At 57.0% G+C, this 23,846-nt stretch overlaps 11 protein-coding genes across 11 annotated transcripts; 6 read left to right on the top strand and 5 right to left on the bottom strand.

Moving 5' to 3' along the window:
- Positions 1-66: 66 nt before the first annotated feature.
- ACO1O0_001923 (uncharacterized protein) lies at positions 67-719 on the bottom strand (the record flags this gene model as incomplete). The annotated part of the gene is made up of 2 exons (XM_083191402.1): positions 67-638; positions 701-719. The coding sequence occupies 2 exons, from the start codon at positions 717-719 to the stop codon at positions 67-69; spliced, it is 591 nt and encodes a 196-aa protein (XP_083052616.1).
- Positions 720-1,750: 1,031 nt separating this feature from the next.
- Positions 1,751-2,476, top strand: FMP52 (uncharacterized protein; the record flags this gene model as incomplete). The annotated part of the gene is made up of 1 exon (XM_083191401.1): positions 1,751-2,476. The coding sequence occupies one exon, from the start codon at positions 1,751-1,753 to the stop codon at positions 2,474-2,476; it is 726 nt and encodes a 241-aa protein (XP_083052615.1).
- A 1,024-nt stretch (positions 2,477-3,500) lies between these two features.
- On the top strand, positions 3,501-4,122 carry FMN1 (riboflavin kinase; the record flags this gene model as incomplete). The annotated part of the gene is made up of 2 exons (XM_083191400.1): positions 3,501-3,611; positions 3,673-4,122. 2 exons carry the CDS (start codon positions 3,501-3,503, stop codon positions 4,120-4,122), a joined length of 561 nt encoding a protein of 186 aa, XP_083052614.1.
- Positions 4,123-4,467: 345 nt separating this feature from the next.
- ERT1 (Zn(II)2Cys6 transcription factor domain-containing protein) lies at positions 4,468-6,686 on the bottom strand (the record flags this gene model as incomplete). The annotated part of the gene is made up of 3 exons (XM_083191399.1): positions 4,468-4,518; positions 4,581-6,298; positions 6,467-6,686. 3 exons carry the CDS (start codon positions 6,684-6,686, stop codon positions 4,468-4,470), a joined length of 1,989 nt encoding a protein of 662 aa, XP_083052613.1.
- Positions 6,687-9,072: 2,386 nt separating this feature from the next.
- Positions 9,073-11,201, bottom strand: ACO1O0_001919 (major facilitator superfamily domain-containing protein; the record flags this gene model as incomplete). The annotated part of the gene is made up of 5 exons (XM_083191398.1): positions 9,073-9,233; positions 9,318-9,403; positions 9,647-10,175; positions 10,235-10,737; positions 10,786-11,201. The coding sequence occupies 5 exons, from the start codon at positions 11,199-11,201 to the stop codon at positions 9,073-9,075; spliced, it is 1,695 nt and encodes a 564-aa protein (XP_083052612.1).
- A 1,050-nt stretch (positions 11,202-12,251) lies between these two features.
- Positions 12,252-14,247, bottom strand: ACO1O0_001918 (glycoside hydrolase superfamily; the record flags this gene model as incomplete). Its single annotated transcript, XM_083191397.1, has 3 exons — positions 12,252-13,797; positions 13,866-14,015; positions 14,051-14,247. 3 exons carry the CDS (start codon positions 14,245-14,247, stop codon positions 12,252-12,254), a joined length of 1,893 nt encoding a protein of 630 aa, XP_083052611.1.
- A 686-nt stretch (positions 14,248-14,933) lies between these two features.
- ACO1O0_001917 (thiamine diphosphate-binding protein) lies at positions 14,934-16,203 on the top strand (the record flags this gene model as incomplete). Its single annotated transcript, XM_083191396.1, has 2 exons — positions 14,934-16,104; positions 16,166-16,203. The coding sequence occupies 2 exons, from the start codon at positions 14,934-14,936 to the stop codon at positions 16,201-16,203; spliced, it is 1,209 nt and encodes a 402-aa protein (XP_083052610.1).
- A 430-nt stretch (positions 16,204-16,633) lies between these two features.
- CAP1 (F-actin-capping protein subunit alpha) lies at positions 16,634-17,820 on the top strand (the record flags this gene model as incomplete). The annotated part of the gene is made up of 7 exons (XM_083191395.1): positions 16,634-16,687; positions 16,762-16,780; positions 16,844-16,959; positions 17,019-17,108; positions 17,169-17,221; positions 17,277-17,414; positions 17,472-17,820. 7 exons carry the CDS (start codon positions 16,634-16,636, stop codon positions 17,818-17,820), a joined length of 819 nt encoding a protein of 272 aa, XP_083052609.1.
- Positions 17,821-19,291: 1,471 nt separating this feature from the next.
- ACO1O0_001915 (cytochrome b5-like heme/steroid binding domain-containing protein) lies at positions 19,292-19,841 on the top strand (the record flags this gene model as incomplete). The annotated part of the gene is made up of 3 exons (XM_083191394.1): positions 19,292-19,401; positions 19,487-19,613; positions 19,677-19,841. The coding sequence occupies 3 exons, from the start codon at positions 19,292-19,294 to the stop codon at positions 19,839-19,841; spliced, it is 402 nt and encodes a 133-aa protein (XP_083052608.1).
- Positions 19,842-20,656: 815 nt separating this feature from the next.
- tfa2 (transcription factor TFIIE subunit TFA2) lies at positions 20,657-21,559 on the top strand (the record flags this gene model as incomplete). The annotated part of the gene is made up of 1 exon (XM_083191393.1): positions 20,657-21,559. One exon carries the CDS (start codon positions 20,657-20,659, stop codon positions 21,557-21,559), a length of 903 nt encoding a protein of 300 aa, XP_083052607.1.
- Positions 21,560-22,021: 462 nt separating this feature from the next.
- Positions 22,022-22,797, bottom strand: ACO1O0_001913 (thioredoxin-like protein; the record flags this gene model as incomplete). Its single annotated transcript, XM_083191392.1, has 2 exons — positions 22,022-22,515; positions 22,608-22,797. The coding sequence occupies 2 exons, from the start codon at positions 22,795-22,797 to the stop codon at positions 22,022-22,024; spliced, it is 684 nt and encodes a 227-aa protein (XP_083052606.1).
- Between the last annotated feature and the right edge of the window lie 1,049 nt (positions 22,798-23,846).

The raw sequence follows: 23,846 nt of genomic DNA, 5'->3' as shown, positions 1-23,846 counted from the left end.
CCTCTGAACTCCCCGACGCCACGCATCCTCGCTCATAATAATGTACACCCTCCTCTCTGTAATCAATCAAGCGTAGAGCATGTCGGGGTCCTCGTCCTCCTCGTCGTCCACGATAGCTATCTCCTTCTTCTTGCCCATCTCCTCGCGGCACATGGGACACGTGCCCTTGCTCCGCAGCCACGGCCCCACGCACTCGAGGTCGAACTGGTGCCTCCCCTTGCAGGGCAGCTCGACGACGAGGCACCACTCGTCCTCGAGATAGGGGACCTTGCATATGGCGCAGTCGTCGTCCTTGTGCAGCTTCTTGCGGTTGACGCGGTCGAGGGTATCGACAAACTCCTGGCTGACGCCGCGGAGGTGGGTGGGCGGGTCGTTGATGTCGGCCTCGAGCGACGAGATGAGCTGCTCGAGGAAGTCGCGGTTGTCGGCCGTGGGCGCCGTGGTGTGCAGAGTCAGGAGCTGGTCCTGCAGCATGCGGTAGAGGGCGGCCGAGTCGACGGGCGTGGGCGTGGCGTGCGGGTTCTGGTGCGGCGTCTGGGTGCCCGAGGGCTCGCTGATCTGGTTGAGGAGGGAGAAGAAGGAGGCCATGTCGACGCGGCGCGTGCGCCGAGGCTCGGAGAACTGGACATTGTGCTCGACTGAGGCATCGGGTGAGCTGGGGTCTCCGCGCGAGGGACTGGAATAGGCACGACAAACGAACCTTCGTACTGGGTGGCCATGGTGGGCAGCTGGGGAACGAGGAACCAGGGAAACGAGGGGATGGGAGGCACAAAGAGGGGGGGGCACCGATGGCAAAATAAGGGTAGTTGGGATGCTTGGAAGATCCGACGGGGTGATAGGTAAGGGGGGGTTTGAAGTCTTTGGAGCAACGCGGTCGTGGATAGGCGGAGGCGTCGTCGCAAGCAGTTGGAAGCCTCCCGCAATCTTGGAGGGGCTCGGGGCTTCGTCAAGCCTTCAATCAGCGTTGGTGGGGCTTCGGCGGTCGGCCCCATATTTTCTGCAGGCACTTGGGGTTGTAGCATGGCAGACATTGAACCGCAAATGGCCACAGCTACATAGTACCTATCAAGACCACCTGAACAGAGTAAAATCAATGCTTTACCACTGACCAAAGGCATTGGAGGGTAAGGTAGCTCTTATGATAGCCCTAGAAGCTAGAGGTACCGTTTGGAGTCAAAAGCATCAAAGGAAGCGCCCGTAAGTAAGGCAAATAGTCAAAGGCGGCCTCGAAATCAAACATAACAGGTAGTGCTCGTACTCGGAATTAGAGGCAGCGTTCGTTATGGACGGCAGCGCCTATACTTCGTAGTCACGGTCTTATGAACAATCAAAGTTGGGTTGGTCATTTGCCATCCCGACCACTCCGTTCCCATGTACCACCGTATTGGCAGAGGCCTGTGAGAGCATCCTAGAGCCTCTAGGGTGATGCTGTTCTGGGCGGATTTTGTTGGTGGAGATGGTGGAGTTCGAGACCACAGGGTCCGCTGGAGCTCCCTTCGCGATGAGCTCATCCACCGGCAATTTCCACTGCCAGCTCCCTCGAGGAACGTGATGTGGTGACAGACTGCCAGACACCGACTGTACCTACTTCTCTTGCGCCACATCTCGATCTCTCCACTTCCCCCCATCATCTTTAATCGCCCTACCTTACCAAAGCTCGCCAACTACCCGTTTCAGATCAATATCGTCTCGTCTTCTTCTCGCGCTCCATCCCAGGAAACTCTCAGATTGCACCCATTCGCTATCCACCATGTCGGCCCCCACGTCCGTCGCCACCTTCGGCTCGACCGGCCTGACCGGCTCCTACATCCTCTCAATGCTCCTCGCATCCGAGTCCGCCTGGAAGCCCGTCCACACCATCTCGCGCCGCGCCCCCAAGGCCACCGGCGCCGCCCTAAATGCCATCATCGAGTCCGACACGGCCAAGTGGGCGCCCGCCCTCGCCACCCTCACCCCGCCGGCCTCTGTCGTCATCAGCTCCGTCGGCACCACGCGCGCCGCCGCGGGTGGCATCCAGGAGCAGTGGAAGATCGACCACGACCTCAACATTGAGATTGCCAAGGCGGCCAAGGAGGCTGGCGCCAAGACCTTTGTCTTCATGTCCTCCGCGGGCACCCGCGGGCCCGGCCACACGTACATGCCCTACTGCCAGATGAAGAATGGCGTCGAGGATGCGATCAAGGTCCTCGACTTTGACACGGCCGTCATCGTGAAGCCGGGCACCATTCTCGGCGAGCGCGAGCAGACGCGCACGGTCGAGGGCTGGCTCCAGATGTTCAACCGCGGCCTGGGCAAGATCTCTCCGCACCTCAAGAATATGCTGGGTCAGGAGGTCGATGTCATCGCCAGGGCCACCGTCAAGGCCGCCCAGATGGCGGCGGAGGGCAAGGCGCCCAGCAAGTTCTGGGTCATCGACTCGAACGAGATCATCAAGCTGGGCCAGCCTGAGGCAAAGCCAGAGGGCCAGAAGGAGTAGAGAGGAAAGGAGGGTTGACTCTCGCGCGTTGGTTCGAAAGGCAGATGTCTGGGCTGGCACGGCATCCACTTTTTTATCCCCTTTGCGTTTTGTTTCTTCCTTGCATATACCCCAGACTGCGCGGGATGGTACTAGTATTGGTATGTCTTGCTCCTTTGAAGCCACAAGGCTCAAGCCAAGGCCGGGCTTGTACGAAGTAGGATAGGCCGGTACCATCACCCGCACTTCTTACGGATAGGCTGCCGATGCCGCCTATATGGATGACGTTTCTCGTACTTAGGCAGCCGTTGATCCAGTTGCATTTTCGGATGGTTGGACGAGGAGGTTGCTTCGAGGCATCTATTAATGCCCTTTCCCTTTGAGAAAGGATGCCCAGTCAAGAATCAGTTCGAAGTTGTGGGGATGTTTTATTTAATGAGTGTAGGATTATAATTGAGAATGCCTATAGCCATTGTGTAGGACTACTACGTTGGCATGGATGCTGACCACCTTCTTGTGCGCACAACCATTTTCACGACCCATGGATTCACCGATGATGTTCTTATTATCATGGGCGCATCCGCAGACACGAAATATACGGAAATATACACATGCTGCATTTAGGTACCGTGAGTAGTTTGCAAATGTCCAATGCCACAGTGGGCGGCGACCCTTCGGCCTTCGCACCAGATCGGCGTCCGCTGCTGATGCTGATCCCCACCCCCACCATTAACGATCCGCGACTCAACGACGCTGTCCCTCACTCAACTATCAGATAAATCGTCCTTCTCCTTCAACTCACAACCACGCCTTCATTCGCAGCAGCTTGCCTATCGTTTCACCGACGCTTTATTCCTACTGTGTGCATATTTATAGTCTAGCGCCACAGTGCTCCATTTCGCACTCTTCGAATCACCCAGCTAGCCCGAGACGTCTATTAAAAAGCACGCAAGACCGCCAACGTTCACACACACACACACACACGCACGCACCCCTCTCCGCTTTGCAAACCAGGATCTCTTGGACAGACAGAAAACTCAGAATCATGTCAGCCGGCCGCCCCAGCGTCGTCGGCGACGACGCAGGCCCTGTGCCCCCCTTCCCTCTCAGGATGGAGGGCAAAGTCATCTCTGGCTTCGGCCGCGGCTCCAAGGAGGTGAGTCACCCCCCTCCCATGAACCGCCTCTCCTCTCACACCGGCACGTAAACCACAACAGCTCGGCATCCCCACGGCCAACCTACCAGTTGATGAGTCCGCCACGCCCTGGATCGCCTCGGCCAAGTCGGGCGTCTACTTTGGCTACGCATCGCTGCTCCTCGGCGACTCCTCGCCCAACTTCCGCGTCTTCCCCATGGTCATGTCCATCGGGTACAACCCCTTCTACAAGAACACGGTGCGCAGCGCCGAGGTGCACGTGCTGCACCGCTTCGACGCCGACTTCTACGGCTCGCACATGCGCCTGCTGCTGCTGGGCTTCGTCCGCGAGGAGCTGGACTACACGAGCCTGGAGGCCCTCGTCGCCGACATCAACTTTGACTGCGAGGTCGCGCGCAACAGCCTCGCCCGGCCCGGCTGGGCGCCGCGGAGGGGTCTCGTGGAGGGCGGCGGCGCTGTAGCGGCCGTGGATGGCACGCTGGACGTGGACTGGCTGGTCCAGCCCCTGTAGAGGAGTAACGATAGACAGGGAGGGAGAGATACAATCATATAGATATATACCCTTGGATGGGGAAATGAACTAGAATGATCACCCTTATTCACGTGTCTCTCTGAGACGGGCGAGGGATGCTGCGTGGGCAATTTTCCACCTGATTGTGGGTATCTTGATATCTTCTCGCTTAGAACCTTCTGAGCTTAACGCGAAGCTCCTATACATGGAATAAAAAAAACCATCCTACTACTGTGACCCTCATCGAGAGGGGACCCATTTTCTTATGTATGATCAAAGCTAGATCCAAAACCAAAAATGCCGCCCATGCAAATCCAAGGTTCCAATATGCTTCTTTTCACAATCTCAAACCGCTAGCTGATGCGGTTCCTGGTTGGGGTAGTACCGAGGTAAGAACTATAGCAAAGAATTAGCACTAATACACAGCCACTAACGAGGGTAGTGCCAAGTCCACTTACATTGATTATAATCATCATAGGAATGTCAAACACGTCGCGTTTGATGGTCCAGCAGTACGTGCAACTCACCTTGCCATCCTGCTCGATCATTGAGATGCCGTGCTCACCGTCAATCGTGGTGACTCGGTTGCTCAGCATCCCCGTGCGGGGGTCTTTCTGGGCCGACGGGGCCTTGAGGTTCTCCAGGTCTCGCTGTGTGCGGTACTTGACCAGCCGACAACTCCTCTGCACCTTGCCCCGGGAGTCTTCAAAGGCCAGCTGCGAATAGTCCTTGTAGAACTCGACAATGCTGTCATCGTCCATGAGCTCTCCCAAAAATACGGGCTGAGGCCGCCCCGCATTGCCTTCGATGGTCGCGTCCTTCAAACGCGGCGTCGTCGCCTCGGACCGAGGGAGGCCGTCTCCCTCCTGCGCGGCGCCGTTCGATTGACGGATATGCACGTGCTTATTGGGTTCCTTGCCCAGCAGCACGTCTTTTGTCCACCCCGTCAGAGCTGTGAACTCCTTATTGACGGCTGCAACCTCTCCCGAGCGCCGACACACAATGGTCGGGGCGCAGCACTGTTGCAGGAAATCATTGAACTCGACCAATGTCCGCTGGAAGCATTTTTCCATGAAAACGAGATCCTCGCGGGTCAAGTCTTTCGTGGACGCAATGAATGATGGCCGGATTTCTCCCAGCGCTTGCGCAATGCGTAATAACTTGTTGAGAGGTAGTCGTTTCCGCAGGACGGAGACCATGTTGTGGAATCCCTTGGTGTAAGGATATGGCTCCTTGACACTCTCGTATATCGATGCTGAATCTCGCTGTCGTTTTCCGAGTATAGTTTGGTTAACCTTGAGCTGTTTCGACTTGATCCGAGGGGCTGTTGAGACCACAGGGATATTGCTGCCAAAGTTACCGGGCGAGCCATCGGCCATGGCAGGGTTTTGGGGGCTAGCCGTTGCCTCTGTACTCGGGCTTGCCATGCTAGTCGGGCCTGCAGCAATGGCGTAGGCGTGAGGTAGGCCGTGCTGGAGGTTTCCTTGATTGTACATGCTCTGATTCTGCTCCATCCCAGAAAAGTCGTTGGACATGATACTGTTGCTATCGTAGGTCGAGTTGGTGCCGTTGCCAAACACGGCGGCGTAATCATTCGTAGGCGTCTGTGACATTGAGTTCTCCCGTGGAGGCGTCTCTGCCCCGAGGCCCATCTTATTCAAGATGCCAAACTCCCAGCCAGCATACTGGCTGCCGAAGTTGAGCCCCTCCAGGTCAAAGTTGTACAATGCCGGGTTGCTGGGGTCGAACAAGGCATTGAAATCCATGGGATTTGCCGACAGCATGCTGTCCATCTGCTGGCCATTGCCATTGGCGGCGCCGTTCTGGGGAAAAGACGACGCGGCTGTGCGCTGGGCGCCAAAGTTGAGCCCCTCGCTGCCCATTCCGACCGTCTGGCCCCCGCCCTGGTACATGGGGAAGGTAGCTGTTGACCCGGTGCCCCCGGAAAAGAAATTGCTATTCGAGGTAGACATGGTGTGGTCCGAGTGGCCCGAGTTGGGGCGCTGAGAGGATCGAGTGGCAGAGGGGGGCCCATTGGGGTTGAAGTTTGGCCCAAGAACAGGCCGAAGGGCTTCCGGTGGAGCATCATGGAGGTACTTGGCCTTTTTCCGCACGCCATCCTGGCAGGCATCGCCAAGACCACGTTTGATACAACGTTGGCATGGACGCTCATCGCCTATGTGTTGTTAGTAAAACAGTCATAAAAAGCAAATATGCTTCTTCGTTGAAGGTAGGCACGGTGAGGCTTGGCCGGGGAAGGGGGGGGGGGGGCCCAGGGCGGAATCACCCGATCGTCCAGCCTAGTCTGTCGCGTGGGAAGCGAGATCTGTCAGATGTCACTTACCACAAGTGAGATGGGCTCTCTGGCAAGCGTAGCAGGCTCGTCTCGCCTTCTTGCGCCGGGGTCTTGAAGGATCCTTGGGATCGTACTTCTTCTTGACCTCACCGTTCCCGTCGGCGTGGCCCATGCCAGACATTTTGTCGTTGTCCTTGGAAAAAGTCTCCGATCCGTCCTCGTTCTCAGACAAGACGGCGTCCGAGTGCTCGTCCATTTCGTCCGGCATACTGTCTTGGTGTTATATAGGTACGGGCTAAGCCGGACCTAACAGCGCTAACTTGCGTCTTCGTGGGCTTGCCCCTACGGCCCCTCTCGTCTCCTTGCTACACGACCGCCACGGCAAAGCAGGTTGGCTCTGTCCCCAGGATCGTCGCGACTGACGGCTTCACTCCATCCAACAAGGCCTGCGAAACCACACCACGCGCGCGCCTCCGTGGCACCACAGAGCAAGGCTCCAGCAGAACTGGAAATGAAGGTTCGGCGCAGGCCCTCGCAGATGGCCCTAGAGTTCCTGGCCTGGCACCCCTGCTGACCTCTTGCACGACTTCTCCCACCGGGCCTGAAGAGAGCTCAGAACTGGTCAGGCGCGTGCGCGAGGTCCAATCGGTGACGGTGACACCGTATATCAGCCCAAGAGGGAGGGTCACTGTTGGTGGCCGTGGTAGAGATTAGATCTGTTGCCAAAACAGGCGTGTCGCCGGGGTTCGAGGTCGGCTCGTATTTGCTGGCTGGCGTCCTGGGCGACGGGGCTTGGTATGGAGGGACAAAGAGGCGGGCGCTGTGCGACGGCGGAGGAGTCAATAGAATTGACAGCTGGTCCGTGGGGTCGTACACACGAGATTGTGTCGTCAATCTGTGAGGCGGGTCGGCAGTCGGAGGAGCCCAACGAGGCCAGTGGTTCGTGTGCGACGTCGAGGCCTTGGGGCTTATGGCAAATGGTGCAGCTACCCGTGTTGCGTATGGTGTGGAAGAGAAGATCCAGGACAGAATTGGGTCGTGGGCTGGCCTGCCTCTACTATTATTACCTGCGTCGCCAGCGAGCAATGGCAAGGCGATGACAGACCAGACACCAGACCAAGCAGGGTCAGGGCACACACGAGGCGGGACTAAAGGACGAATACGGCGTCGGAGTTGTGGCTTGCGGGCGCTTGGTAGAACCTGGGCGGGCTCCGCGGGGGGCGTCGCGCAGAGGCGAGGTATGTGATCCGGGGGTTCGATCGTCGCGTCCCTTGGGAGAAGCGGGCGGTCGAGGTTGTTGGGCGAATGGATCCCGCGGAGCGAAGGTGTTGGACAGTGGCGGGAGGAATTGAAGAGCGGCGTTCTGATGTCGACTGCCTGGGAGGGTGGAAGCTGGGGCCGTCATCAAGGTGCTACTGCGCCGCTGCAACGCCTGCAAGTGCAACGCCTGCAACGCCTGGAGAAGACGCTGAGGAGTGACTGGAGTGGCTACTCGTAGTGAGGACAGGCACTGCAGAGCGCAGACCTCGACTGCGGGGTTTTCACCCGGTTTTGGGGACAATCACGTCGTGTCCCATTGGCCCGAGGCTGACGCCAAGGTACCCACTACCTCCAATTCCTGGGAAGATGTTTGCAAAAAGAGGTCGCCTGTACGGCCCCCATTGGGCGCCCCGCGTGGAACTGCGAAAGACCTGAAAGCAGCTGTGGGTTCTGCAGCTGGCGGTGCGGCGGTGCGGCGGTGCCTGGATGTCTCGGTCTGGATCGACGAGGGTGGAAATGTGGCGGGGCAAGTCTGTGTCTTTATTGCTTCAAGGTGATCCTGGTCTTGAAGTACATATCTACAAAGCTGACGGCATAGATTCATACGGGGATGGACAACGGATGATGGGCGATACATGGTAGGATTTTTCGATTATGGAGCCCAGCCATCAAATGCCGGCAGGCCCATCGGAACCCCAATGCGAATTCTGGATCGGGGACGAGTTCAACAGCCAACTGGTTCTCAGTACAGTAGCTTGCCTTGGCTGCCTAGGCTGATCTTGATGGGCCTCTCTGGCCGTCCATAGCCGAGAAGCCGACGGCCGGGGCGCACCAATTGGTATGCGAATCCTTGTTCCTGGGGTTTCACATCCAGACTTTGCTGCTGGGCATCACATGGAAAATATGGCCTCGAGTGTCTGTAGATGTTATATCAGACTTTGATGCCGTTTCCTAGTATTGAGTATTATTGTTTGGCTCTTCGTAACTCTCTCGCGTCTCTGGCCATGTAACTCCTGACCCATGTACCGGGTAAGACGTATCCACGGAGGAATGGATGATGCATTGATCACTGCAGGCCGCTGCGGCTGGTGCGTCGCCGCATCTGCATCCCGACTTCAGCATCATCTCAAATGTTTCTCACCGCCCACCACGCTGCCCGCCATTCGATCATCATTTCCACCGCTGTGCTTCCCATACAACGCCTCCAGGGCCGGACCTCCTTCCGTCCGACCATCTCAGCCCAATGATTTGTATGGGTTATAATTATAGCTCCTGACCGCGTCTTGCAAAGGTTCGTTTCTTGAGGCTGTCCTACCGCCCCCCTCCCAGAGAGCTGTGCCTGGACCGCCTGCGTGGCGCTCTCCCATGACCAATCCACCAACGCCTCTACCCCTCTAGCTCTTCGCGTACTGGCTCTTTCTTCGAATCCTCTTGCCGTACCGGAAGAAGATGTACGGGAACGGCATCATGGCCACGGTGAGGAACGCCAGCAGTGACGAGGCCCACTGGAAGCCCAGCTTCTCGTACATCTGGTTCCCGAATAGGGGGAATGCGGCTTCACACGCAATGTGTCAGCCCTGACAAAAATCCAAGCATTTCTTTCTCTCGCCAAGATGGCGGTGCTATATTTCTCACGTACCTGCGAATGAGCAGCGCGCAAAGGCGTTGGCGGCCAGAGCACTGGCGGCATAATGCGGGTACGCGTCCACCTTTCGAAACATGGCCCTCGTCAGCCTCGTGTGCCATCATCATGCAATGCAGTCACGGAACATCATCACGAGGTGCCGGGGGAACTTACAAGAAAGGTAAAGATGCCCATGAATACCAAGAGGTTCCTAGAAGCCCATTGTCAGCCTCCGTCTCATCCTGCGCCATGACGGCCAGCATGCAGTGTAAACGCGGGACAGCGGGACACCAGGCGGGGGGAGGGGGGAAGAGAAGGGAGTCACGAGAGGATCTCGTACTCACCCGAGTCCAAAAATGGTCGACCCAATGACGGGCGCGATCCAGTGCACCGACGGGTACGAGGTCCAGCCAAACATGAAAATGCCAACCGGCACCAGCACGGAGCCCGCAATGGCCGGCAGCAGGCGGAACTCGGGCTCGCTGGCGCCCTCGACGCCTGTCTCCTCCTCGAGCCGCTGCGTGAGGCGCGCGCGTATGCGGTACCAGATGGGGTCTGTGAGCACGGCGCCGAGGAGGCCCACGGCCATGCCCAGGAACGTCAGCCCGACCTGCCATAGGTTGAAGCCGTGGCTGGTCCTGAAGACGAGCGGGAACGCCCCGAAGAACAGGTACAGGATCCCCAGCAAGATGGCCGAGAATATGCACAGGTTCAGGCACATGGGCTCGAAGATGAGCAGCTGGAAGGGCCGCAGCAGGGAGCGCCCGATGGCCCTGGCAACCGACTTTTGGACCTTCTCGCTGGGGGCCACCCACCGTTCGTCTCCTGTCTCCTTGCGCAGCTTCCTTGCTTTGTTGCGGAGGAGGATTGGATCTGGGCATCCCCGGGTTAGTCGCTATGAGTTGCTATTTGAAGACGCGGGGGGATCTCACGGTATGTCTCGGGAACCAGAAAAACGATGGCCACGAGCAGGGCAACGTTCCAGATGAGGAGCACATAGTACGTCCACCGCCAGTTGACATTGTAGTTGATGAAGCCACCGAAGAAAGGACCCATACAGGGACCCAGGAACGGCGCTGCGGCAAAGACGGCCATCGGAGCCTGCAGCTCGTTGCGGGTAAACAGATCGCTCACGGTCCCGCCCGACACGGCCAGGAACGTGCTGCCGGAGAAGCCGCATAGGAACCGGAAGACAATAATGGTGGCCACGTTTTTTGCCACGGCCTGCGGGATGGACCAGATGACATAGAGCGTCCAGGCCGCGAGGTAGATGGGCCGCCGCCCGTAGAACTCGCTCAGTGGGCTGAAGAACATGGGGCCACAGGCGATGCCCAGGACGAACATGGACAGCCCCAGGACCGACACGATTCGAGAGTTGCCAAACTCGCGCTCCATCTGCTCGTACGTGGACGTGTAGATGGAGCTGGCGCAGGTACTATTACATGTGAGTACACGGAGCAGGGCACTTGGTTCCCTTACTTACAGGCAGAAGCCGACCATGGCCACAATCATGGTAATGATCCATTTGCGCGCCTTGCTGAAGCTCCGGGGGCACAGAGGATCGCTGTCACCGCCATCCCAGCCAACCTCGAAAGGGTCCTTCTCGGCCTGGCCCGTCTGCTCGCGGATGGCGGCGGCCTCGATATCGTCAAGCTCATCCGTCTCATCGGCGACGCCGTAGCCGTTCTGCGACCGGGTCCGCGCTAGGCTCCGCGACCCCGAGCTCGCCGACGACGCCCGTCTTTGTGGGTCGTTTGCTGGAGTCCGGACCGGCTCATGTTGTGTGGTCGTCTCAGCGACGCTGTTGGTGGTGCTGTTGGCGATGCTATTGACGGTGCTGTCGACGATGCTGCCGGGAGACGAGCCAGTCTCGTTTCCAAGCTCAAGCTCCTTGTCCATGACTACGAGTACTCGCTCTGGTCCAAGCCGTCGATGGAAATGGCTGAAGAATACAATCAATGGGTCCCTTGACGGGAATCAACAGGCGGGACGGGATATCTCAAAGTTTAACATCCCTAGAACATTCGATTCTGATGAAAAGCAGCTCCGGGAGAAGAAGCGACATCACCAAGAATTAGGAGTGGAAATAATAGTGAAGATAAGTACGATGAGGGAAGATGATCGATTTGCCGTCAAGTCACCATGACAAAGCCTTCACCGATATGCCCCCCCAAGTTTGCAACCAATTGACACGAATTACTCATCGACAGGCCCTTGCATCGTCTCGGGTGTAAAAAAAAAATTGGTGGGACCCTTACGGATGTTGAACACGCGAAGCCGACCTCGGATTTAAGATTTGGCACGAACTCGCGATGGATCACGACCATGGGGGGACTGGCCAGTGGGAGGAGAGCGCTATGCGCTGTCGCCAACTGCTGACAATTGGGGTGCTTGGAAATGCTCAGCTTACATAGTGCCATGCACTCCGTACTAGTACTTGGTAATATTAATATTGCGACGGGAAGCGTTGCCGGCCAAGTTTTCATGATGCCTGCGTATGCGGTGCCTGGTGCCGGTTTCCATTTCTTCCTTCGCATCCGTGATACGCCATACCTATAGTAGAAAGAGACCCATGCTGGCCCACTCCCGGGCATCAGGAGCCGGGAACGACGCCGTGTTATTGCTGCAGTGTAATATTGTACACCTTAGGTAGCCTATATGGCTTGCCATCACCGGGCCTTGTCAGTTAATGGGGGCTTACCAAGCTACGGCATCTACATACAAACAGTGGCGACGTTGTAATGTCTGTGGTCTTGATGTCATGATGTAGATAGCTTCTTCTATCTGTGTACTTCGTATATACATCTGGTATCTGTAACTCCATGAGCATAATAAATCATCTATCCCGGACAAATGCCAACTACACCAACACGCCATGCAATGCAACCCAGCAAAAGACCCCGAAGTCCCGAACCTCCCGAGCCTCCTAAACCTCACAGACCTCCCATGCTAGTAGTTCTCCGACAGCCCGCTATCCCCAAAGTCCGGGATGTCGCCCTCACAGTTGAAATCGCGCTCGTACGCCTTCTCCGGCAGCAGCCCGGCCTTGAGACCGGCCTCGTAACTCCATAGCGGCGCGTTCTCCGTCTTCCACGACCAGTACCACCAGCCCCAGCCCTTCTCGAAGCTGTGCATCTGCGCCTCGGCGAACATGCGCAGGAACTTCTTGTACTCATCGCTGAAGTCGCCCGGGTCCCCGTTGGCCTCGGAGCACGAGCACGACGAGTCCTTGGCCGGGCACTTGGGCTCGTCCACCGACCCGTGCGTGCCGTCCCATCTCGCCCCCTTGACGCCACCATTGACCAGCGCCTGGCAGTCTGTGTCGGCCTGCGACCACTCGGCGAACAGCGTCGGCCCGTAGCCACTCTTGCGGTCCATGCTGAGCTCCGTCTGCTTCGACCACCCGTCGCAGGCAAACTCGACCTTCTTCTTGTGCGTGAAGGCAATCAGATCGTCGTTGAAGATGACGTACTGGTGCACGTCCAGCGCCATGTCGTCGTACCCCGGCATCAGGCCCTGCCATTTCTCAAGGCCCATGAAGCCGTCGCCAAACACCCCTATGGCCTTGACCCCGTTGTCCCGGATGATCTTGTACGCCTTCTCGGTCCACTCGATGACCTCGCTCGGTTCTAGATCCGTCATCCGGGGTTCGTTGGCAAAGCCGTAGTGCGTGATAATGCTCTTGTACCGGTCCTGGGCGAAGAACTTGGACAGCCTGTCGTGGATTTTATGGGAGCGATCCGCGTTCACCTGCCCATCCGGTGTGCCATTGAGCCACCCAATCTTTCCCTTTTTGCCGCTGTGATTCCAGCCGTTCTGGCTCCCCGGCAGACCATGGAGGTCAAGATTGATTCGTAGGCCGTACTTCCGCGCCCACTCGATCCCCCGAAGCAGATACCGCCAAGAGGTCCGGAAGACGTACGGGTCCCCCTCGTAGATCTCGACTGCCCAGTACGAAAACGGTATTCGAACGTGGTCGAGGCCCGCATTGGCAATATCTTTGAACGTGTCTTCGGTGACAAACGATGCGTAGTGTTTCTCGAGTGTCTCGGTCGCTGAAGGTCCAAGTTCCTGACAGAGGTTCCACTCGTCGACGATGCCCTTGTCGGCCGGATAGTCGAATAGCGAAGGCACAATGAAGGGCTCTAGCGATAGCCATCCCCCAAGGTTGACTCCTCGCGCTGGCTTCGTACCATATGAGCCCCAAGGCTCGTTAAGCGGCGGTACCTTATCATTGGCCCTGGAAGAGTCGTCCCATTCCGTCGCAAGCCCCATCACTGGTAGGTCGCCCACCATCTCATCCGTGAATGTTGTGTTGAAGCCGTCCGTGGTTTCCCATGACCAGGGATCAAGAAAGGTGTTCCTCCACTTGTCCGGGATTTCACTTCGGTCTTTTTCATCAAGATTTGATGAACCCGAATCGTCACCCCCAGACTCTTTCTTTTTCTTGCTCACCACCACGGCCACGACAATGATGATGAGGAGAATAACAGCGCTAACACCGAGAAGTATCCCTAATAGATATAGGTTAGTAGAAGGTCTGGGCAGATGGGGGTTGAGTACCCACAGAGCTTTTTCTTGCTCTTCTTTGGTGGCCGGTGATAGTAGTCCTCCTTCTCGTAACTTTGATCGCTCCAACGCCATTCATTGCCGCGCCCTCCTCTCAGGCCGCCCTTGGCCCGCCCTTCTTCCATCACAGCCCCGCTCACCACCCTTCGTTTCTTCTTGTCCTTTGCCTTGGGGCGCACTCGTTCTTGGTCTTCATCTCGATCTCGATCTCGATCTCGGTCTTGGTGTCGTGGTTGTGCTCGTGGTCGTTCCCGTTCCCGTTCCCGTTCCCGCCCTCGCTCTTTTGCGCGCTCGCGCCGTGGCTCCTGGTCGACTTCGTGATAGTTGGCGCCCTTGGCTTTCTTGGTCCTCTCCTCTCTGCGCTTGCGACGGGCATTTTCCCTTTCTAGACGAGCCAATGCGTCGACCGAAAGCGCATGTGATCCCCTATTCTCATCCGATGATGTCCCAGGCCGCGGGCCATGCGACCGATGCTTTCTGTGCTGGTGTCTCCCCGCAGACTCCCCATGGCGTTCACGATGACGGTTCGCTGGGCGCGATGATGAATGCCGGCGCGCCATTGCAATTGCTGGGTCGTGCTGCGGCCGCCTCGTTGGAATGCAGAGTACTCGTAATGTCTTGGAGCATCGCGAGAGTCGATGACTGGGGGGCTGATTCAAATGCACGTGTTCGACATTGTCCAGTGCTCGAACCCTGCCAGTGCTGCCAACCAGGCTGCATTATGCCACTAAACAGCCCCCCGTCATCAATGGCTGTGCTTCCAGGTTGGTTTAGGGGCCGGCTTGGCACTAGGCGGATGTTGGCGGGGCAACTGCTGACTGGGTATCTTATCGCAAAGCCGACGTCCGGGGCTGGGCAATCGGTTCAAGAACCCCGCGGAGGGCCGCAGCAAGCCGAACTAACTTCCCCAAGCCCGCCTCCAGCTCCTCCTCTTTCAAGGGCAAACCGCCCTCTCGGATTCTGGGGAAAAGATGCCACCTCCCTCCTCCTATCTTTTCTATCATCCTCCTCACACCTCGTTTCACCCCCCCTAATCGATATTTAAGCGGCGTTGATGACACAATGAGGACTCATACTGCCCGTCAATTGAGGAGAGCGCTCACGGGCCCATGCTCCGTCGCTACCCGCATCGCCGCTCCTGCCACCGCCAGGTGCTACTCCTCGCACCCTCCCAACGCACGGCTGAATCTTCCTATCGATTATTCCGCCACGCCTCTCCTGGCTCAGACCTCGCAGGCAGCTCTCAGCAGCACCGAGCTGCCGCCAGAGATTCGCAATGGCCCTACCCAGAAGATGAATCTCTTCCAGGCCGTCGGTGACGCAATGAACATCGCCCTGGCTGAGGATGAGTCTGTCCTGGTATTTGGAGAGGATGTCGCCTTTGGTGGCGTCTTCCGGTGCACCATGAAGCTGGCTGAGACCCATGGCGGCGAGAGAGTATTCAACACGCCGTTGAACGAGGGTGCTATTGTCGGTTTCGGCATTGGCCTGGCCGCCGCGGGCATGCGCCCTGTTGCCGAGATTCAGTTCGCCGACTACGTTTTCCCAGCCTTTGACCAGATTGTCAACGAGGCTGCAAAGTACCGCTTCCGAGACGGATCGTGTGACCGGAACGCTGGTGGCTTGACGGTCCGAATGCCTTGCGGTGGTGTCGGCCACGGAGCGTTGTACCACTCGCAATCCCCCGAGGCCCTGTTCACTCATGTCCCCGGCCTCCGGGTAGTTGTCCCCCGCTCGCCGGCCCAGGCTAAGGGCCTCCTCCTGGCGTCGATCCGGTGCAACGACCCAGTCATCTTCATGGAGCCCAAGATCCTCTACCGCGCGGCTGTTGAGCAGGTCCCCGTGGGTGCTTACGAGCTGCCCTTGTCTAAGGCTGAGGTGGTCAAGGAAGGCAAGGATGTCACCGTCATCTCTTACGGCCAGCCCATGTACAACTGCGAGGCGGCCATCAAGCGCGCCGAGGAGGACCTGGGTATTTCGGCGGAGCTCATTGACCTGCGGACTGTGTACCCCTGGGATAAGGAGACGGTCTTCAACAGCGTGCGCAAGACTGGACGGGTCATCATTGTCCACGAGTCCATGGTCAACGCTGGTGTCGGCGCCGAGGTTGCCGCCGCCATCCAGGAGGATCCGCAGACCTTCCTCCACCTGGAGGCACCCGTCTCTCGCGTGGCTAGCTGGAGCATCAACAACCCCCTTGTCTTTGAGAAGTTCTCGCTCCCAGACGTCACACGTAAGTTTCCCCCCACCCCAAGGACTTCCGTTTTTTGCATGTGTCAACTGACAACACGTAGGGATTTACGACAGCATACGAGGCGTATTGGACTACTAGACGCATTGATGGAAGAGTAGCTGGAGTTGGAGCTTCGTAGTAGATACATTGTCGGGCTAGGTCACCCATCTTGCTTCATAGACTCATAGGGCGTTCTGCATATTAAATTCAATTTCATTTCGCGCTCCAACAATTATGACGCTCGTTCGAGTTGCTGCAATCTGGAACTCAGCGCTAAGCGGGTTCATTCGGGAACCACCGAATTAGGTGGGACCCGCAAGTACCGCGCTATCGCGATAGATGCCTCCGCAACGGCGCAACCTGTGCCCCTCCTCGATGCGCGTCAGTTGCCCCGCCCCTTTGTCGGCGTCCTCTCCACACCACACCGACGCCATCCATCGGCTTGCGCCTCCAACAACGAGAGCCTCACCTCTGCCAGCTTCCGCCAGCTCCCCTCTCTCGACAATCGGCTGACGGCCCTTCATAAAACATGTCCCACCTCGAGGCTGTGTCCGCCTTCGTGGAAGGAGCTCCTCCCGGAGAGGTAAGCCGACTGTTCTGAAGCTCTCTCTCCCAGAGCTTCCCTCCTGGTGGCCTTCGCAAGCTAACCATACGCAGCTCAGCGATGTTATAGCTGGTACAGCACGCCCCGCTTCTGCCGTCTACGAAAAGCACGATTGAGCTGACGTCCCATGCCCAGACATCAAGTCCCTTACCGTTTCCGAGCCGGGCCTTGTCGACCAGCTTGCGCCCGCCTTCGAGAAGTACAACGAGGAGCAATTCGCCACGGTGAAGCTCCCTGGAAGCAGCCAGCCCGTAAGATATGTCTAGGATTTTGCTGCGACGACCTGAGACTAAAAGATTTCGGTGTCAAGGTCGTTATTAGCTCCCACAACGCATTGGGAGACGGTCGGTACTACGATGTCGAGAGCTCCTCCAGCTTTGCGTTCGATCACACCACACAGGTACGCATGGGGAGCATCCGGCAACTACCAAAGGGGTAGGAATATTGACAGCGTGAGCAGACAGCCAGTGCCGTGCAAAGCCACGTCATCGAGGGCCCGCAGGCGGATCTTGTGTAGGCAGACGTATGCGAAAATATGCGCAAAACAGCCTAGCTGACTGCCCAACAGGAAGTCAACGCTCAAGAACTTGGGGAGCTACGTGAAAGAGCACTACCCTAACGCAGCATTCAGCGCCTACCCCATTGAGTCAGACTCCAAGATCGCCGCCGTCATTGTGGCCAACAAGTACAGCCCGCACAACTTCTGGTATGTTGTATCGTGGGAAAATCTAAGAACGAATCCCGGGTTTTGACAATGTCCCAGGAATGGACGCTGGAGATCCCTCTACATCTTCGATCCCGCTTCCGGAGACCTCGAGGGCTCCATCAAGGTCGACGTCCACTACTACGAGGACGGTAATGTGCGGCTCCTGACCAACAAGCCGGTGACGGCATCGGTTCCCTCTGGCAGTGGGGCCGGCATCGTCAAGGAGATCTCTTCCGCAGAGAGGAAGTACCAGGAGGAGCTAAACAAGGGATTTGTGAGCCTCAGCGAGGGGGCTTTCAAGGGGTTGAGAAGGCAGCTTCCGGTGACGCGACAGAAGATCGAGTGGGACAAGGTCACTGGGTACCGGCTGGGCCAGGACATTGGCGGAGGGAGCTCCAAGAGGTAGATGGACGGGTGACATCGGTTCTTCTGAATTTGGGAGCAGCATGCGAGTAGACAGAGCGAGTACACTACCAGACGCACAATGATCACATGTAGAAGCGGCATCATGTGAGCGGTAAATTCTGCCCGACTTACGGTTACAAGTTATCGGTCCACCTCGGGGTTAGACCCCGCACCTAGGGAAGAGTTGTAGGGCTTAGACTTTAGAGTGTCCCGAATCCCGATCTCCAGTGCCGTTGTCGTTGGCGGCTCTGGCTTGCCCGGCTTTTATGAGCTCTGGATAATCCCTAGAACCTCCCGGATCCCGACACCGGGTACTAGTAAGGCGGAGGGATAAACTGGGCCTCGGTGTCGGGGGTAGAAGAGTTAGTTGGCTTCATGGATAATAATTTCCCCCGGGGTTCCGTTGGGAACATGATTAAGTGAACACAGCCATACAAGCCAATCAGGAGGCTCTTTCACTAATTTCGATGTCGATGATTGGCTTCAAGGGGGCTAGATGGTCCCTGAACGACCTGGTGGCGCTAACACACGGGACACTGGCGACAGTTGCAATGGCGCCAAAATTGCACCAGCACAGTGCCACAAGACTTGTCAGCGAATCCTAGGACGGGAAGAAAGCCCCGAACTTGCTAGCCATGATACGGGAGAGAGACAGAAGAGGGGGTTGCTGCGTGTCGTGCCAGCATGTTCGGTGGTTTTTTTTTTAGACCTTCGGCGAAGAGATAGTTTTGCACAGGGTTTTCTAACCAGGTAAGTCAATTTTAGACGGACGCTGGGTCCTGGGACCGTTTGGCGGCCATATTTTCAGCGACGCAAATGCAATATAATAGCAATTAGTTGTTTAAAACAAATGCAGCAGTATAGTAAGCAAAGCCTACGGATAGTGACCTACCGTAATCGAAGTTGATGGAGGAAATTGTTGAGGAAATCTAGAGGCCAATCAACTCGACGCACATCTCAAATTCTCTTGGACACGTTGCAAAGAGGTACTGTGAAACTGATACTACCACTGATAGGGACAGAGATGTTCGGTTAACATGGATGCTCCCCTTTTCGGTGAGACTATATGAAGATGTATTGCGTGTACATACTACTGAGCTATGTAATAGTAGTAGTAGTAGTAGTGTTACTACTACGTATTAGCACTCATAATATCCGTACTACTAGTAGTACCTAGTAGCAGGATGGCCTGATGAGATTGACACCGGATAGTTCGTCGGCCGATTGCTAAATGTGGCCATATGAGGTTAGACTGCGGTGCCGTGTCGAAAGATTCGTCGCGTGGGCGGGGAGTTGACCATCAGATTCCCGGTCTTGATTGATTGCGACAGGCGGACTTTTCCACAGACCAGACCGCTCCCGCGCCTCTCTCCCCTTTCACCTTGTTCAACAACCCCAAGCCTATTAATTGCGAACTTCTCTCCACACGACTTCATTTCCCATCCGCCGCGACACCCTCAAACACCGCCAAAATGCCCGAGTACACCTACCAGGACGTTGCCGAGCACAACACCAAGAAGGATCTCTTCATCGTGGTCCACGATAAGGTCTACGATGCCACCAAGTTTGTGGACGAGCACCCGTACGGACACCACCACCTCGCCTCCGCCCTGGACACCATGGGCGCGAGGGATACCGAAATCGACTGGCTGACTCTGTTTGTGTAGCGGTGGTGAGGAGGTGATGCTCGACGTTGCTGGCCAGGATGCCACCGAGGCCTTCGAGGACGTTGGCCACAGCGACGAGGCGCGCGAGTCTCTGGAAAAGCTGCTCGTCGGCCCCCTCAAGCGCCAGGTGAGTGCCGCAAGGCCCCTCAACAACGACTATTATCTCTGGCTAACCGTCCTCCCTGTCTAGGCTGGCGACCCTAAGCCCAAGGCTATGACTTCCAACTCCTCGTCCGGCTCCGGCGCCGAGCAGAGCAGTGGCGGCATCGGCGTCTACGCCGTTGTCCTCATCGGAGGCCTTGCCGCCTACTTCGCCTACAACTACATGCAGGCCCAACAAGCTCAGCAGGCTTAAGATGTGAAAAAAGAAGGGGGGGGGTTGGGGGGGGGGGGGACGTTTTTGCGGCATGTAAGGACTGCAGAACGCCGTTGGGGCACTGAGGCGATGCATCTGAAGATATAATCTGCTTAGCGTCCCAGATGCATTCCACTGTTTATAGACCCGCCCGCGTGGTATTCCAGCGACACAAAGCGGAGGAGCATATGGTTGGGGGGTGGCTAGACTTTGGCCACCTTGAGATTTCTGGGATAGATACTCTTTTTTTAATCGAGAAAGATGTGGACGTTGATGTACTAGGCAGATATTACAGTACAGCCTGAAAAATACACGCCCCATATCAGAAGCTACCTTGGGTGTCGAAAGGGATAATAGGCGAGCGGCCCATTGTCCTTGAAGTCAATAAAGCTTCAAGCGGAGAGGACACAATTCACCAACCCAAATGCACTGTTGTAGTGGTCCGTACCCAACACATTATTGGCTCGCACGCCTTCGAAACTCAACAAGTGTGTCCCACAGTCCTTCGCGCTCTACACAGAGTTAATCCTCTATATCTAGTCTCTTTTTCAATACTTAAAACATCCCGAGCATCCTTTCGCTTAGAGACTTCCAAGTTGGGTGCGTTGACGAACGAAGGCAGGTACTTCGCATGGAGGTGAGCCGGTAATCGACAAAGGAGCGGACAGCCACAGTATTTGCGCCACAGCACAATCCTCAGCCTCGCCTGGTTTGAACTTCGCCGCACCTCGACATTACGGCAACATCATCCTCCTCCCCCAACCACACGCTGTCCCTCGCCTATAGCGGAACCCGCGCACTCGGCCGCGACCATCATGTCGTCGTTCCTCGAGAAGCAGTCCAACGCCTTCAAGGGGTCGCTCGCCTCGGCCGCGTCCAAGATCTCCAACCCCTCGAGCACCAAGGCTGCCTCGACGCTCCCGGCGCGATCGCCATCCCCCGCCGCCACCTCCGAGACGACCACGCCGACGGCTAAGCGGAAACGCGATGTCAACCCTAGTGAGGTGTGGTCGCAGCCGCAGCTCACAGGCTATGGCGCCGAGGTCAAGACGCAGATGACCTTTGCGGTTGACTACCTCAAGAAAAAGGGCGAGCCCAAGACGGCGGAAGAAATCATCGACCACCTGAGTCTGCACAGGTTCACCGAAGAACACAAGGGAGAGCTGGTGCAGGGCCTGAGGCGCCACCCCAGGGTCGACTGGAAGCCCGACGCCAGCCTCACGGAGCAGACGTGGAAGACGGGCAAGTACGTCTACCGGCCCATCATCCTTAACGTCAAGGACAAGACGTCATTGCTCGCCCATCTGCAGCGCAAGACGGACGCTTCGGGTGTGTCTGTCAAGGATCTCAAGGACGGCTGGCCCGACTGCGAGGACGCCCTGACGGAGCTGGAGAGGGCCCACAAAGTGCTGGTGGTCCGCACCAAGAAGGACAACTTCCCGCGCTTCGTTTGGGCCAACGACCCGTCGCTTCACCACAACGTCTCGCAAGAGTTCAAGAACATGTGGGCGCGAGTTCCCCTGCCCAGCATCGACGACATGCACCGCAAGCTGGTTAGCGTCGGCCAGAAGCCTACGAGCGAGGACCCGCGCAAGGCCGTGCAGAGCGGACCAGCCAAGCCGAAGCAGCAGAAGAAACGGGCAGGGAAGCGCGTTGGCAAGGCGACCAATGTGCACATGGCGCATCTCATGCAGGACTACAGCAACCTGAGGAGATGAGAGGGCACCAAAGGAAAAAGAACAGAATGTAGGTATTATAGAGGTCTTGTACTTTTGGATGATGAGCGAGCAGGCGTTCCCGGGACGGGCATGGGATTTTACAGCACAACAACGCATAAAATGGGTTTGGCACAATGGTATAAGGATGCCATTTGTTACAGGCGTTGGGGCTTACTTTGGGTTGACTGGTTTTTTATCGAGAGCCTGTAGTCCTAGTTCTCTACTAGGAAGATACCTACACCACCAATACGCACAAGAATGCAAAGCGGCAACGCAGTAATCATGTTAACCACCGCCGTCCGGCTCCTATTACCTCGGAGCCTGTCTAATTGCCTCTCTAATTGTAACCGTGCTCCATGCAATGAGTCATTAGACATTGTGAATCGCTCTTCCAGAAACCCAGCAACGCGCCATATCCCACCAGTACCACCAGCCACTGCTCACCGCCAGCTTGCCTCCCCTTCAGCTCCCGCCGTTACTCAGTATCATCTCGAACAGGTCCTCAAACACGCTCTGCTCCTGATACCCCCCCACGCGGTACCGCCCCTGCATCGTCACGCACGGCACAGCCCGCACGTCCCTCTCGACGCTCGCCGAGCGCACCTCGTCATCGACGCTCCCGCCGGCCACGTCGCTCTCGAGGGTGCGGCGCACGTCGGCCTCGGCCAGGCCCGCGGCCTCGCCCCCGACGCTCACAAGCCACTCCTCGTCCGTCAGGTCTCGGCCCTGCTCAAAGTGGCCCCCGAACAGCTGCTCCACCACCTGGCCCTGCGCCGCCGAGTCTCGCTGCTGCAGCGCCAGGGCGATGAGCTTGTGCGAGCTGCGTGAGGGGCCCGTCGCCCCTGTGAAGCTGAAGGTGATGCCGTACTTGTCCCCGATGGCCCGGATCTTGTCCTGCAGCGCCTGAAAATTGTTGTGCTTGGTCTCCTGCTCATATAGGGCTCCCTTGTCGCAGCCTGTCCCCCCGGTGTCAGTCACCACCACGGCTACCACCTGGAGAGAGAAGGGGGGGGAGGGGGGGAGGAGAGGCAATTAAACTACTACTTACCCAAGTCCAGCATGGGATAGAGGTAGAATGGCCGCCATAGCACCTCAAACTCGACCTCTGGGCGCTTGTTCTGGAACTGCTTCATGGCGGCGTCTAGGCTGCGCTTCTGGACGTAGCACCAGGGACAGAGCGTGTCGACATGGACCTCGATCTTGATCAGGATCTTCTCGGACGATGGTGACGTGGACATGTCGGCTTTGGTTATCAGTCGGTTGCTCTCAACACCAAAGGCGTCTCGATCTCGAGTGTGAAGTTGTGTCCTTCCAATGTGTCTCTGGGGGGGGTCATCAAACCTCCTCGTGGCATCACCACCGTCGTCCTCCCACGCTGAGCTCCCCCACGGCCATGGGAGGCTCCGAGTTGGTAGCCTATATATAATGCCACTTGAACCGAGCGCATCCACTCTCCGGGACCCCAATAATTTCGCACATCTCCGAACCCCCCCCCCCGATTTCAGTAATGCATTCGTAACGGAAGACCCGTTGGATGCGCAAGTGAGCTAGCCCCCCGCATTGCGCGGCCGGGAACCGACACTCCTCTGGCTGGAGGAAAGCAGGCCAGGAGAAAACATCATGAAGCAATTTCTTGATATGTGATATTTGGAATCCCGTATTAGGCATCATGTCACCGTGCTACGCCTGGGCGCGATTACATATCAAATAATGCCACAGGGTCCCCCCTCTCCAACCTTAAAACCCCCATGTCCTGTTTCGCATGGGACTGCCCACCGCCGGCCGCATCCCACTCGCGAGCGGGCAATGACTCGTCCGCCTCTCTTGTCTGGAGTTGCGTGTACTAATCCAAAAACACAAAAGTGCAGCTGATCGGGTTGCAGCAAAAAGTCTCTCATACTTCAGCTCCAGGGTCCACGGAAGTGGGTCGGTCGTTGAGACTGTTGGCGGTTTCGTATGGCGTTTCTGATCCTTAAGCGACTCCCGACCAAGACCTGGGACTCTGGGAGCCGCTATGCACCGAGTCATCGAGACTAGTCCTGCGAAAAACATCGGGATTCAAGACACCACGAGATGGCTGCCTTTTGTGGAGACATGAGATCACTCAACACGGTCGGTCTATCCCGCAAGAAACTCAAGCATGGATGATGCTAGTTATCGTTAGATGGCATGCGGCGTTCACTAATCCTCAGGCGAGCCAAGTTTTTGGCCCCAGATCACACCGAGTCTATTGATTTGATTGCTCCTGTTCCAAGTCTACAACGTAAAAAGTAGCGATTTTTACACC

The sequence above is a fragment of the Amphichorda felina genome (assembly GCF_050947745.1).
Source record: "Amphichorda felina strain 45539 chromosome Unknown scaffold_2, whole genome shotgun sequence".
NCBI lineage: Eukaryota > Fungi > Ascomycota > Sordariomycetes > Hypocreales > Bionectriaceae > Amphichorda > Amphichorda felina.
The sequence above is the reverse complement of the archived record's forward strand: the minus strand, read 5'-3'. Positions and strand labels throughout refer to the sequence as shown.